Source organism: Denticeps clupeoides, chromosome 16 (assembly GCF_900700375.1).
Source record: "Denticeps clupeoides chromosome 16, fDenClu1.1, whole genome shotgun sequence".
Lineage (NCBI taxonomy): Eukaryota > Metazoa > Chordata > Actinopteri > Clupeiformes > Denticipitidae > Denticeps > Denticeps clupeoides.
This window is the reverse complement of record NC_041722.1, coordinates 17,022,077-17,037,548: the sequence shown is the minus strand read 5'-3', so window position 1 is coordinate 17,037,548 and position 15,472 is coordinate 17,022,077. Positions and strand designations below refer to the sequence as shown.

The window sequence follows — 15,472 nt, the reverse complement described above, 5'->3', positions numbered from 1 at the left end:
AAATGGTTGATTTACGTGCACCTTTAGTAGCAGCAATATTGTTGTGCAACATTTACATTTATGTAAAATCCAGAGCGAGTTGCAGTTATCAGTTATTACAGGGACAGTCCCCCCTGGAGCAACTTAGGGTTAAGTGTCTTGCTCAGGGACACAATGGTAGTAAGTGGGATTTGAACCTGGGTCTTCTGGTTCATAGGCGAGTGTGTTAACCGCTAGGCTACTACCACCCAATGTTTCCCTGCAGGTAACCATGGTTAACAGAGGAAGAACCATGATACAAGCATCACCCTCCTTTTTAAGCATCCAGTCTGCTATTCTAACTCAATAAGAATAACAGAATGATCTCCAGCCTTGTGCTCCTCAACCCGGTCACTTGTATTAACAAGAGGATCACTGAAATGATCTCAGCAGGTCCTTTTGTGGCAGGGCTGGAATGCAGTGGAAATGTTTTTTTAGGGATTAAGTTCATTTTCATGATAAAGAGGAACTTTGCAATTCATCTGATCACTGTTCATAATATTCTGGAGTATTTGCAACTTGACAATAGAAATGGAAGCACAAACTTTGTGAAAACAAGTATTTATGCCATTCTCAAAATGTTTGGTCACTGTTGTAGGGGACGTCTCTTAATTCTGCCAAGAAGAATGGGGACGAATCACCCTGGAATAAAGCTGATACTACTACAGTGAAAATGGTTGAATGCTTATGCAGACATGTAATCTTTTTATTGTGGAAACTCACCGGACCTGAACCAAGTCCAGATGGTTTTGGGGTGAGCTGGACCGCAGAGTGAAGGCAAAGGGCCCAACAAGTGCTAAACACCTCTGGGAACTCCTTCAAGACTGTTGGATAAGCATTTCAGGTGACGACATCTTGAAGCTCATCGAGAGAATGCCAAGAGTGTGCAAAGCAGTAATCACAGCAAAGAAACTAGAATATAAAACATGTTTCACATTTTTTTGTTAAGTACATAACTCCACACGTGTTCATTCATAGTTTTGATGCCTTCAGTGAGAATCTACCAACGTAAATGGTCATGAAAATAAAGACACACACACTGAATGAGATGGTGTGTCCCAACTTTTGACCCGTACTGTACAGTCGCAAGCCGCTGTAAAAGTCCCCCCTGCAGGCGCCGCGGCGACATTACAGCCCCACCCTGCGCTGTCCGCATGCGAACAGCCTCTAATAAAGTTTTATTCAAAGCGGCGGAGTTGTGGGATGCCAATGGCGGCGCACTCGTTTCGAAACGTCGTTTCGGCGTCGCGTCGTTGTCGTTTATCGGTTTGTGTCCGTGCCGGCTCTCTAGCGAACACGCGTGAGACGAAATGTACTAGCTGTTAAGAAAACGAGGTTAGTGAAACTAGTCACTTGAACTAGAACTAGTTCTACTTTTCTGCTCCGCTGACGCGCTGCTGTTAGCTTGCGGGCTAATAACGCGACCCTGGGGTCGAATGCATTAAATGCATCAAAATTACCGCCCCAAGCTCGAATGAATTTTAACGCGTATTATTTATTCACCAAATTCCACTCGATTCCGTTTACTCGGGAGTGTCGTTTATACGTCTTGTTCTACTTGCAGGGTCCTTAAGTGCCGGTTTATATTTCCGTGATTCAGTAGTATTTCCATTTCGGGATACTCATAACAAGATAAGGGTTGTCAGATGCAATATAGCAAAGGCGAACATGTCAACCATTTAATAAACACGAGGTCTATTTTGTATTTGCCTGTTTGCCATCAGTTGTGTGCGCATCTCTTCAATATACATCAGTTTTAGAGTAACGAGTGAGAAGACCGATAGCCCGACTGTAGTCCTTTGAATATAAAAAAAAAGGGACGTGTTGATGAGCCCCGTTACAGAATATTAAAGTGACAATACATTTTTTTTTTTTAAATAGTATAACAACCCGTCCGCTGACCATGGATGACGATGCATCTCTGCATCGTTTAGAAGGAAGCGACACCAGCGTGCAAGTGGGTGGGCTGATTGTGAAGAAGAAGAGTGCGTCGGCAGAGCAGCATGTTTTCCAGGCCCCTGCGCCCAGAACCTCCCTCCTGGGCCTGGATTTGCTGGCGGCACAGAAACGCAAGGAGCGAGAGGGGAGGGGACGTCAAGAGAGCGAAATCGAAGACTCGAGGAGCAAAAAGTCGAAGGTGTCTTCCTACAAAGACTGGGAGGAAGGCAGGAGCGACTCTGGGTCTGAGGATGAAGACGATGAAGATGAGGAGAACAGGCGTGTGAAGAAGGAGCGGTGGGTTTCTTTTGTGTGTTTACTGCTCACTCAGGGTGATGGGTTAAATGCAGAGGACAAATTTCACTGTGTGCACCGTGTGCTGTGCTGCTGTGTATCACATGTGACAATCACTACACTTTACACTATTACACTATTAAATCAGGGTTTATACTGTTTGAGGTACCAGATTTGAGCTTTCTCGTGTGACTGCCAGCTTCAGAGCAACTGCAAAGATTACTTCCTACACTTACACACTTATCAGACGTCTTGTTCCAGAGCGCCTTACAGTAGTGACAGGGACAGTCCCCCTGGAGACAGGGTTAAGTGTCTTGCTCAGTAAGTAGGGTTTGAACCTGGGTCTTCAGGTTTTCCTATAAGGTTCATTTTTGACACAAGGTGCTTTTTAATTTCCTTAATGCAGGAAGTACCGTGCAACTGGGTCAGAGACCCCATCGAACCCTGGAGGAGTGAGCGAAGAATTCCGCCGTAAAAACCAGCAGAGGGAGCGAGGTTGGCGGGAGCACGGGGTCTACGCCTCCTCTAAAGAAGACAAGAACAGAGAAAAGGACAGAGAGAAAAGCAGGAACAAAGACAGAAATCGAGACGGGCGGAGTGAGCGAGGTACGTTTTAATCCTGTTGACTGCTTGCTGCACCGAAAGTTTTGCTTGCATATCCAAAGGTTGTGTGCAATAACACTTGTCCTGGGTGTCCATCACGAATCCAGACGGCCGCGACGGTAGGCATGGGCAAAGCGGCTCACGCTCTGAGAGGGCTGAACGTGGAGACAGGAGCGAACGGAGTGATCGATCCCACAAGGAAGGCTGGTCCGAGCACAGCATCAGCCGAGGCAGCCGAAGGGAAGAGCCCGCCACGCCCCATGAGCGGCCCAGAGGTCAGCGTGGACACCAGTGTATTTCAGTGTTTTTTGTGGAAAATCACCAGCATTATGTATTTGTTTTTATTTTTTTAATCCACGTTGAAGCTAAAAAATATATATTTTTAACAAATCAAGTGCACCCTCATACATACAGACCAGCATGAAGTGCATTATATTGGCAGATACTGCAGATAATGTTACATCAACTATTTCCTGGCAAGCCCACAACTTCCCACAGCTGCAGTGAAGTTCATTGAGATTTGTGAACATCCTGCTTGTGTTTGTCCTGCAGATGGTACCACACCTTCACGCTCCAGCTGGGATGAAGATGATTCCGCGTACGGTAGCTCTCGGCGTTCCAACTGGGAGAGCCCTTCTCCCGCCCCCTCACACCGGGACTCGGACAGATCAGAACGCAGCCACCGCTCTGGCCGGGAGAGTGAGAGGAGGGACAAGTATGGGAAAAAATGGAAACAGCTCTAAACAGTTTAAAGAACTGACAGTTGTGTGCAAGAATCACATTCTACAGGGTTACGCTTATTAAAAACCTAGAAAGGTCATGGATTTTGAAAAGAGAATTTTTATTTAAATTTTATTATTTTAATGAAAAGTCATTGAAATCTGATACATGAATATATAATGAAGTACATAACATTTAAAACTAGCCCAGGTCTATAGTAACAGGACCTCCGGAGCTGCGTGTCTCCTTTTAAAATTCATGTAAATTACATGGCGGAAGCTTGGAAGAAGAAACACTGTCGTTTAAGCTTTTCAAGGTTGTCAAGTTTAAATTTGAAAAATGTAAAATTAAATTTTTTTTTTTATCTCAAATTCCAGAAAACTTTTCATGGTCATGAAAATATGCCTGAGACTCATTGAAAAGTCATGGAAATTCTTTTCTTAAAATGTGTCGGAACCCTTGTTCTAGGTCAATAAATAGTTTAAGGTTCTTTCAGGGACTAAATTGCCCTTTATCATTCATTCCAGGTCTGTAAGGAGTCGGTATCCAGAAGACACTCCCCTGCCCACACCTTCATACAAGTACAACGAATGGGCCAACGACCGGAAACACTTGGGCTCTACTCCTCGTTTGTCCACAGGCAAAAGTACGGTTCTAAGCTGTCTGTCATGTCGTTTTCTGTCGAGTGAATGATCTGTTCCGTATTGCGTTTTTTCTCACCCTTTTTTTTTCTGCAGGTAAGAGGGGCGATGGGGAAGATGGCATTGCGTTTGACAATGAGGAGGAGAAGCTCGAGTGGGAGGAAGACCAGCGGGTGAGTGTATAAGAGCGGAACTGTGTGTGTCCTATTTACAATGATGTTTCTATTAAGGATGCGAAACTAAACTACAGAAAGTTCAGCGCAGAAACCACAAACTTATCCATAAATCCATCCACGGTGACCCCATGCTGTAGATGATTAGAAGTGTGACTTTTGAGCTGTTTGGGAGGGTGATGGCGAGAAGAACGAACTGTACTCTGTGGTTCACAGCAAGCCGATAGAGACTGGTACATGATGGACGAGGGCTATGATGAGTTCCACAACCCGCTGGCCTCCAGCTCGGAGGACTATGTGAAGAAGCGGGAGCAGATCTTGCAGAAGCAGGCTCAAAAGCGCATCTCTGCACAGAAACGGCAGATTAACGAGGTATGGCTGGACAATCACACACAGCTTAGTTTATCAATTAATACGAACGATTAACGCAATTATTTTTTTTTTTGCGCCTGGTCAGGATAACGAACGTTGGGAGACTAACCGCATGCTGACAAGTGGAGTTGTCCAGAGGCTGGAGGTGGACGAAGACTTTGATGAGGACAACGCTACCAAGGTCCACCTGCTCGTCCACAACCTTGTCCCACCATTCCTGGATGGCAGGATCGTCTTCACTAAGCAGGTGCTGCCTGAAGCCCCGTTTCAGATTCGTTAGCGGTCTGGAGCATTCAGCGTCTCACTTGCTCTTAGAGTCTTCTCCTCATTATGCCTTATCTTTGCCGGAGGTCTTTTGTTTACTTGATGTAGAACTTCATCATTATTTTCTTTAGTCTCTTTCAACAGCTGGTGAAACATGCTTTTAGTGCAACGCCCTAAAGTCTTGTTTTTGTGTGGCTGCGTGTTCTTGTAGCCTGAGCCAGTGATCCCGGTAAAGGACCCCACCTCCGACATGGCCATCATTTCCCGGAAGGGAAGCCAGCTGGTCCGCAAACACCGTGAGCAGAAGGAGCGCAAGAAGGTACTGTCTTGTCTGTGCCAGATCCAATTATGATTTAGCTGCATCATTCAAACCTTTAAAATCAAGCAAACATCCATCCGAATCCAGAGAAAGTTGCTCCAGAGTTTTTGAATGGGATGAAGATACAGATATGGAGAGAGACTGTCAAGTTTTTTCTTTAATTATTTCTCAATTTATTTGTTTGTTTGTGTAAAATTGAATCAGTTCCACTACAAACTGATAATTTTGTGGCAATAGATAAATGCAGCGGTTCCTTTTTTTTTTTTTTTTTTTTTAATGAATCTGTGAGTTAAGAGAATGACATGGTTTTCCTCGTGTCACAGGCGCAACACAAACACTGGGAGCTGGCTGGCACCAAGTTGGGTGACATCATGGGCATCAAGAAGGAGGAAGATGACAAAGACGGAAAGAATGTGGGCGAGGATGGGAAAGTAGACTACAGGTAATACACTCACCCAGATTTACATTTCACCCTAATCTTGCAGGCGGTGTTTGAGGTTGAGCTCTTTTTAAAAAAAATAAAAATAAATAAATAAAAGTTTTTCCTGCATTCTCTCTTTCCAGGACGGAACAGAAGTTTGCAGAACACATGAAAGAGAAGTCGGAGGCCAGCAGTGAGTTTGCCAAGAAGAAGAGCCTTCTGGAACAGCGGCAGTACCTGCCCATCTTTGCTGTGAGGCAGCAGCTGCTGAGCATCATCAGGTGAAGGATGTTCTAGGCGTTTGGGTGCAGCAGTGATTGTGTGAGATCGAGGCATGTGTTCAGGAATTGTTTCAAGTCACCCTATGCAAGAGGTGCAGGGGATTATGGGATTGCACGTGCTGCAATGAATGCTGTGAAATAAGCAATTGCAAAGTTAATTGAAACTTTTATTTTATATGCCATTGTTAATTGTTTAGTAGTAGGGAGATGAAGTAAAAGTAAATATTCTTTGTATTACCAATGGCTGTTACTTGTGTTTATTGCCACAGATATCCACCAAACTAATATGAATTTTAAATCTATTAGACCTGAGTGGTTTAATTTAATAAAAATAAATCCAGTAACTACGCATTCAACAGACAGGCTACTTTTTTCTCGATCATTTACACATTTGCCAACATGCTGGTTTTGTTGCTATTGTTTTGAAGGGATAACAACATAGTAATTGTGGTGGGGGAGACCGGCAGCGGCAAGACCACACAGCTGACGCAGTACCTCCACGAGGACGGCTACACTGGCTACGGCATGGTGGGCTGCACCCAACCCCGCCGAGTCGCAGCTATGAGCGTCGCCAAGAGAGTCAGTGAGGAGATTGGCTCCAACCTGGGAGAGGAGGTGAGGGCTGAACAGGTTGCAGCCTGCCAGCCACCAACTGATAAGATGACCCAGTTTTCTCATGATGCTTCGAAAGTCACTCCACGTGCTGAGACTTCTTCATTTTTCCATAATCAGATTGAAGGCAGAGGCCTAAGTGGATATGCAATCTTATTAAAAATAAGATTGCAGGTTACCAGAAGCTGCTTGCAGTTTTGTCTAAAGAAATGTTTTAGTTTTTGACCCCTTAATTTGTAAGACTTTATAAGACACTCACAGGGCTTGAAGCCATCTAGTGGACATTTCTATGGAAATGGAGCTTGCTTCTGTTTCCATTAGCATTTTTAGAATCTTTATTCAATATGCGTGATGAATTATTAATGCGTTAAACTTTAAGCTGTTGTTGATGTAGCATGTCTACGTCATATGATGATTTTTTTAAGATCATATGCATCTTTTTAGCTTCAGTGAGTTTCAAAATGCAGCCTTAGAAGTATTCATCTCTGATGCTAATAGAAGACTGTATCTGTGGCAGGTTGGCTATGCCATCCGTTTCGAGGACTGCACGTCTGAGAAGACGGTGGTGAAGTACATGACTGATGGGATCCTGCTGAGAGAGTCGCTGCGTGAGTCGGACCTGGACCACTACAGCGCTGTTATCATGGATGAAGCTCACGAGCGTTCCCTCAACACAGACGTGCTCTTTGGCCTTCTCCGAGAGGTGACACCTGCCGGAGACCTCAGCAATAATGCATCATGTATTTTGTAGGCCTAAAACAAAAATAAATTCTCATTAAATTTTTTTTTATTTCTTTTTCGTAGATTGTTGCCCGGAGGGCTGATTTGAAGCTTATAGTGACGTCAGCCACCATGGACTCAGATAAATTTGCTTCATTTTTTGGAAACGTTCCCATTTTTCACATTCCTGGAAGAACATTCCCTGTGGATATTTTGTTCAGCAAGGTACGGTTGTCTAGTTTGCAAATTTCTATGTAAAGAGTAAATTACATTGGAATAAGCTTAAACGTATGTAAGCTAGATGCCAATGTGTGTTTTTGTGGTAGTAGCCTAGTGGGTTACACACTCTCCTATAAACAAGAAGGCCACAAAGTCTCAGATTCAAACCCCACTACCATTGTGTCCCTGAGCAAGACACTTGAGTGTCTCCAGGGGGACTGTCCCTGTAACTACTGATTGTAAGTCGCTCTGGATAAGGCCGTCTGATAAATGCTGTAAATGTTTCTGTTTGTGTGACACTCAGACTCCTCAGGAGGATTATGTAGAGGCAGCGGTGAAGCAGGCCCTGCAGATCCACCTCAGTGGCTTGGTTGGAGATATCCTGATCTTCATGCCCGGGCAGGAGGACATTGAGGTGAGGCACCAGGGTCTTATCTGTCACAGATGGAGAGAAGATTTCACAGACTCACACAAAAATGTCAGCAAAATACCAGGCCTATAACCCAGTGGGGCAGCACAGAGAGCCATTCTAGATTCCTGTAATGTGTAGGCTGCAGTTTTATTCAAATAGGCTTACCATCCTCCTGTTTTTCCAGGTGACCTCAGATCAGATTGTGGAGCGTCTAGGCGAGCTGGAAAATGCCCCTGTCTTGGCAGTGCTGCCAATTTATTCCCAGCTCCCATCCGATCTGCAGGCCAAGATCTTCCAGAAGGTCCTAGCATACGCTCACACACGCTCAAACCAATGTCTTCTGTGCATTAGTATGTATCTGGTAGTTTTAGGTGATAACTGTAACGTTTGGTTGGCTGACAGGCACCAGATGGTGTGAGGAAGTGCATTGTGGCCACCAACATTGCAGAGACGTCTCTCACTGTGGATGGGATCATGTTTGTCATTGATTCAGGATACTGTAAACTCAAGGTAATTAATACATTTATTTGTGCTGTGGTGTTTTGTTCAAATGACATTTAATGACCCAGGTTCCATTTTGTTTTCTCCCATGTCAGGTATTCAATCCCCGCATTGGCATGGACGCCTTGCAGGTGTATCCCATCAGCCAGGCCAACGCCAACCAACGCTCTGGCAGGGCTGGGAGAACTGGGCCTGGGCAGTGCTACAGGTAACTCACGCTCAGAATAAAGGCTCTCCCTCCAAACCAACACCATTAGCACCCCCTTCAGTCCATGTCTCGGGTCTGATTAGACTTTATTATGTTCCTCTCCAGATGCACAATGGTTGAGCTGCTTTAAAAAAAGAAAGTCATTAAGGAAAAGTCTCGTTATAGACACTTTCTCCCAGTGTGAGATCGCAGTAACCCAAGGGTGTGGGCCAGGCAGAATGGGCCCTGATTGGCATTGCCGTTTCCTCCGGAGAAAGCGCTGAGCAAATCCACATTTCATATTTGCTTTGATGAGCTCCACTTGCCCATCGTTCGATCCCCAGTCCTCAATTTTGGAATTTCACTTGTAACACTCCCACTAAACTTGTTTTTACAATGACAAAAATGTAAAGAACCCACCACCAGCTTCACCTATATATGATGCAAGGGAGGAGTTTAAGTGGAAGTTACCAAGCACATTTAATTTCTGTCTAGGGTTATGATCTCGCAGTGTGTCGAAGAGCTCAGGCTAGCCTGTTGGAATGGCTATAGCTGTATGCGATTCACCTCCCTTGCACTAATTTATAATTCAATTCCCATAAAACCGCAAGACATGAAATCACAGGTACAATAGAACCATATATTACAACTGAACATTTATTTCCCCAACAATTATACAGGGGAAAACCCACACCACATAAACATTAAAACAATAACACAAATAAAATAAAATACCCGGGTTTTAAATGTTCACACCGTCTAGGTACCTTTTTAATATCGTTGGCGCGTTTGGTGGAGCTCAAACTGGTGTGTTGAGTCTACTCACTGCTTCCTCCAGTATTGTACCAACGATCCGCTGCACTTCTGTCGTCTGCAAAACAAACCTTTTGTCGGTGCAGCTCCTAATGTAGAATTAACGCTCCTCGCGTGGTCCAACGCCTCCACAGCACCGGGCAGTCCCACGTCGCGCTGGTCTCCCGGTCTCCGCCGCGTGCAGAGTTCTCACCGAAGTACGTGCACTTCTGCCCTTTATAGCAATGGCTATTTTTCTAGAAGTCAGCGAACCTCCGTCATGCACTATGCACCCTCATGCATGAAAAATATTTAACTCCCAAACTAGTACAACATATATGCATGTGCATGCATTTGCGCTTTTAACCAAAAGCGTGTAACTTCACTAATTAAATAAAACTAAGAAAAAACGCCGCCACCACGTTGTCTCCTGTCTCTTCTCTCCCGACTCTTCCTGTCACATGCTCTCTATCCCCCTCTATGATAGGACAGCACAAAATAAACTCTGCATACCATTATACAGTTTAAACAGTTTAAACAATAACATATTATATGAATATATAATGAAACGAAAATACACTTGCTGTACAGATAATAACAAAAATAATACAAATATCAGTGCACCTGAGAGGGTGCTATACACTTGATATTATTAATTTTGAAGTTGGTGCTTTTTTATTTTTATCTTGACAATAACACGTTGACTATTTTGATCCTCGGTTTTTCCTGCTTATTCGCAGAATTCTTGAGCCGTGGCATTAGAATTGTAATCGTGGCAATCTCATATTCTTCAGTTGCTAGCGCCTTTCAGATCTAAACATGGCTCACACACAAACATGCTTTGCCCCTGCCCGATCCAATCTGGAATATATTTCTATGTTAAGACCAGCTTCATAATGAAGTGAAATCTGTCAGGGGTGTATCTGTGGGAGCATGTGCCTCATTGAATGGAGGGGTGGGGAAAAAAGCAGCTCTAATGCCACCCATGGCTGTAACCAGCGGGTCTTTCATTGTTTTTGACCTCTTCACTAGATAATAATCGTGGATTAAAGTTTTTTTGTCACTGTGACTGCTTTCTATCAACTGAGCCACATTTATTCAGCCACATTTCTTCTTATCCTTTCTGCAGGCTGTACACTCAGAGTGCCTATAAGAACGAGATGCTGACCACCACCATCCCTGAGATCCAGCGCACCAACCTGGCCAACGTCGTCCTGCTGCTCAAGTCTCTGGGGGTGCAGGACCTGCTGCTCTTCCACTTCATGGACCCCCCACCTGAAGACAACATGCTCAACTCGATGTACCAGCTCTGGATCCTGGGGGCTCTCGATAACACGGGTGGGGCTGCGTTACGTTAAATCGATTTTTAACATCTTTTAAAGGAAATAGATGAACCTTTCCATCATCAGCATGGGCACAACCTGTAACTTAAAAACATTTTTTTAATCCCATCAGGAGCACTGACCCCCACTGGGCGACTCATGGTTGAATTCCCACTGGACCCTGCCCTGTCCAAGATGCTCATAGTGTCATGTGACATGGGCTGCAGTGCTGACATCCTCATCATTGTCTCCATGCTCTCTGTACCTGCCATCTTCTACAGGCCCAAGGTACAATATCAGGCTGTTTGGAATGGAGGTTTCATTTTAATCTAGATGAAAAAGTCTGCAACTGTTGAAATATATAAAAAAAACTGTCTTTTGTTCAGGGTCGTGAGGAGGAGAGTGACCAGGTGAGGGAGAAGTTTGCTGTGCCCGAGAGTGATCATCTGACGTTCCTCAACGTCTACCTGCAGTGGAAGAACAACAACTACTCCAGCATATGGTGCAACGACCACTTCATCCACACCAAGGCCATGCGCAAGGTGACTCCGCCCGCAGACACGATCACACTTTCCAGATCCAGCCGGGTCTCTACGAAGTTGGATCTGATCGTTTTCTCTGGTTTACAGGTGCGAGAGGTCAGAGCCCAGCTGAAGGACATCATGGTCCAGCAGAGGATGAACCTGGTGTCCTGTGGCTCCGACTGGGATGTGATCAGGAAGTGTATCTGCGCAGCATACTTCCACCAGGCAGCTAAACTCAAGGTAGGAGCACAAGATCAGACCCTGAGGTGCACTGTCAGTGTTTTGATTCACCAGAATTACATGTTTTAGGATACTAGCCTAAAGACTCATCGTTTTCTTTTTGCAGGGTATCGGCGAGTATGTGAACATAAGGACAGGAATGCCCTGCCACCTTCACCCAACCAGCTCCCTCTTTGGCATGGGCTACACCCCTGACTACATCACCTATCACGAGCTGGTCATGACCACCAAGGTGATGCTTCTGGCTTCTAGAACCTTCTACGATGGAACACGTCTTTTTCATTGCATTTTTGCGTCTGTGGAGGCTGATTGATGTGGTTGTGTTTTTAAAATGTGTTGTTTCATTTGACCTGTGTAATTAAGTGTATATATACACTTAATATGTATATTATATGTATGTGGTGTTTTGCAGGAGTACATGCAGTGTGTTACGGCTGTGGATGGGGAGTGGCTGGCTGAACTGGGACCCATGTTCTACAGCATCAAACATGCTGGGAGGAGCAGACAGGTCTTTCACTTACACACACACACACACACACACACACACAATAACAAAGGTGTTGCTCAATTTCGCTGTTACTCATTCACGCCATGTCCTATGCGATCATTCTGATCTCCTGGTGGGACCACATACTCATTCACACATTATACACGCACGCTCTCTCTCTCTCTCTCTCTCTCTCTCTCTCTCTCTCTCTCTCTCTCTCTCTCTCTCTCTCACACACACACACACACACTGTACTTTTCCCTGCACATGTGGAAATATAAGAAAAAGACGAGAGCTGGTGTACATCAGTTCTGGGACAGTTGTAGCCTTCAGTACCAAAGCTGCCATAGGTCCCTAAATTGTTATCGAAAGGTATCATACATACCAGTTCTGATGGCATACTTAAACACACACACAGAAGTGCACAACCCATTACTCTGGCTCACATTTAACTCTCTCTGTGTGCAGGAGAATCGCCGTCGTGCTAAAGAGGAGATCTCCAACATGGAGGAGGAGATGTCGTTGGCCGAACAGCAGCTGCGTGCGAGGAAGGAGGAGCAGGAGAGGAAGAGCAACGTAGGCAGTGTCAGGTATTCAAACACACAATGATGTTTCTCTCACACAAATAATTGAAAATGATTTTTTCACTCCGGCCACACACACACAGTTTGTAATTCAGTGCTTGACTAGAATCGACAAACATGACCTGTGGGCTTTTTCAGTTTTCCTGTCTGTCTGTCCGGCTCCACCTCCTTCTCCTTTGTGATGAGCTTTTCTCGCTCACCTTGCGTCTCTGATGGAGGAGCCTGCAGACTGACCCCCATTATAGTGGCAATTTCAACCCAGAGCCTCTGAGGGGGAACAGAAGCGAGCTGTAATTTTCACATTAATCCCCCCAAATTAATTTTGAACACATCTGCCATGTTCACAAAAGAGGGAGATGGCTTCATTTAAAATATCGCTTTTTTCTCTCTCTCTTTTAGTATTATTAATTAAATCATCACGTTTATCTCCAAATCCAAACCTTTGTCTAGCTGTCCTCTCGCAAAAATTGCTTGACAGTAATGACATTTAAAGCAATGGGATTACTTTTTTGTCACGTGTGTGTGTGTGTGTGTGTGTGTGGGGAGCGAGAGAGGAGTGATAATTAAGTGTGCGCGGTTTAAGTAAAGTAGCCCCTCCGCACCCAATAACAGTCTGCACTCTGAAGTCAATCATGCCCAGAATTTGAGGGGCGCCCGTCATTGTCGGCACGTACCTGTTTTTATAAAAGGCAGAATTGGGTCTCATGTCTCTGTAATATGATCTCACACCGTCGCGATTGAGTCTTGATGGCGCGTCTGCAGCGTGAGGCAAATAAAAACCCGTTCCTCTTCCTAAACAAATCTACAAGTTTGAAACGGGCCTTATTTACGTCTGGGGGGGGGGGGAAAGGGGACATTTATATGTCCAATTGCATTTCGATCACGTTACAATTCAAAGAGGCAATCAGATCTACTGCTAATGTCTGGATACCAGATGTCTGGTGGGGTCCAGCGTACCCCGCCCTCACGTGGGGTTGCATGTTAGCCAGAACTTGGCTCTAATCTCACTGAGTGACGCCCGAAAAGTCCAGGTCATCTTGCTCGCCGCGTTCGCAGAGAAAACGCCACGCCATTCAGGCTTAAATTAGTGAGAAGAGTTTTTGGTGGAATTATGGAGGTGAGCCTCACTTCAGCGGGATTTCTGAATTCACCTGGTGTTTATTCGCTGGTGCTGGGGGAGGGGACTTGGCCCGATGGCTGTAACTGGTTGGTGGGCGGTGTTTGTAATTAAAGGTGACCGATGGCACTGTCCATGTCCTTTTTTTTTTTTTTTTTCGCTTCTCAGATTTTTAAGTGTACGTGCGCTGAAATCTCAATGCTCCTCTGCCGACAGGTCAATCAAAATCTGCACCCCGGGCCGAAGAGAAGAGGCTCCCATGACCCCCAGACACACCCCATCCCGGTTCGGCCTGTAACGGAGGAATTACCCAGCATGCCCCGCAACACCCACCTCGCTCCTGCTCCTCTCACAAGAGCACGCAGTGGCGCCGTCTGGCCAGCGGTGGGAGCACTTGTATAACGTAACAGGGCCGCGGCGGTCCTGCTCCATGTCAGCTTCTCCTTTTCTTCAGTTTTACAGGTGTTGTAAATGGCTCATCTCAGTGCAGACCACCATCTTCCAGAAGGGGATTTTTAAGAATAAAATCGATTTGTACATTGTGTTTCTTAAATGTATTGTTTTGTGGATTTTTTTTTTTTTTTTTAGTTTTAGTTTTGGTGTTTTTGCTGTTTCCATAAAGTGTCATCACTGCTGTATTGTAGTCTTTTTATTCTTATTATTGTCTGGAAATATTTTTTGAACACTGATCTGGAGTCAGACCCCAAAACCCCACTGCACTGATCCTTCTTCAGGACAACTTCACATTCCTCATCCCACGACACGCCCCCCGAACATCTCAACCCACCACCCTCAACTAATATTTCACACTCACAGCAGATATACTAACACGCATACCTGCATCGTAAAAAATTCACCAAATGGTGAAGACCTCCTGGCCCCCGAAGGCATCTGCACACCTGCAGTCAACATTTTACCCTCGCCTTATGAAAACGGGGATATATGTAAAGCTGTAATTTGTTATAAATAAGAGTCTGTTGCTCCAGATTTGCTCGTTACCGGCGCCGCTGAAAGGACCGAGCCGACTTTTTAATTAATTCCCTGTCTCCCACCACCCCTGGCTCCACCGTACGGGCGCGCACACGCAATTCAATTACTCGCCACAGCCGGAGAATATTTAATCAGACGCTGATGGGGCAGAGGGGTGAGGGGACACTTTCTAATTATAATTATGATGGATGACCCTCCTTGCCAAACAAAGCAATGTCATTTATTCCTTTCCAAATGTTTTGCTCTGGATGCTGGAGCGGCACATAATTTTTTGCTCCCTTTAAAAAAGGAGTTTCAGGAGTTTTAACTTCTCGTAAAAAAAAAATTGTGTTTCTGTGGAGGTTTTTGTAATTGAGGAAGCCGCAGTAAAAAGTCTCCGTTTAGCAGTTTGCACTCTTGCTACTCCCTGGATTTCACACCAGCTTTCGTTGAAGCTCATGTCCAAGCTGCTGAGCAAAACCTTCACCCAACAAGAAAAGACAGCAATGGAAGGAAAAACGGGACCAAAGGTGCTTTAAAGAAGTGTCTGTAAAGGAGGCTGAAGTGACAAGACAGAAGCAAAAAAAATCCAAACTGAGCAATATGAGCCATTAAGACAAAAAAATGAAAATATATACACTAGTGGGCCAAATGACACAGAAGAAAAAGGAAATCTTCTCTAAATATACTTTAATTGCAGGATCCAAATCTGCTGGGGCAGCGGTGGCCTAGCGGTTAAGGC

The 15,472-nt window shown here is 44.9% G+C and overlaps 1 protein-coding gene across 1 annotated transcript; it reads left to right on the top strand.

Moving 5' to 3' along the window:
• Nucleotides 1-1,213: 1,213 nt before the first annotated feature.
• On the top strand, nt 1,214-14,396 carry dhx38 (DEAH (Asp-Glu-Ala-His) box polypeptide 38). The gene is made up of 27 exons (XM_028956139.1): nt 1,214-1,353; nt 1,900-2,253; nt 2,657-2,856; nt 2,961-3,128; nt 3,406-3,568; nt 4,101-4,219; nt 4,311-4,387; nt 4,604-4,759; nt 4,845-5,006; nt 5,235-5,342; nt 5,666-5,784; nt 5,907-6,044; nt 6,473-6,659; nt 7,174-7,359; nt 7,461-7,601; nt 7,900-8,010; nt 8,192-8,308; nt 8,410-8,517; nt 8,604-8,716; nt 10,617-10,825; nt 10,943-11,097; nt 11,196-11,351; nt 11,439-11,573; nt 11,680-11,805; nt 11,986-12,081; nt 12,529-12,650; nt 13,978-14,396. Exons 2-27 carry the CDS (start codon nt 1,922-1,924, stop codon nt 14,057-14,059), a joined length of 3,786 nt encoding a protein of 1,261 aa, XP_028811972.1. The 5' UTR covers nt 1,214-1,353; nt 1,900-1,921; the 3' UTR covers nt 14,060-14,396.
• The last annotated feature ends 1,076 nt before the right edge of the window (nt 14,397-15,472 follow it).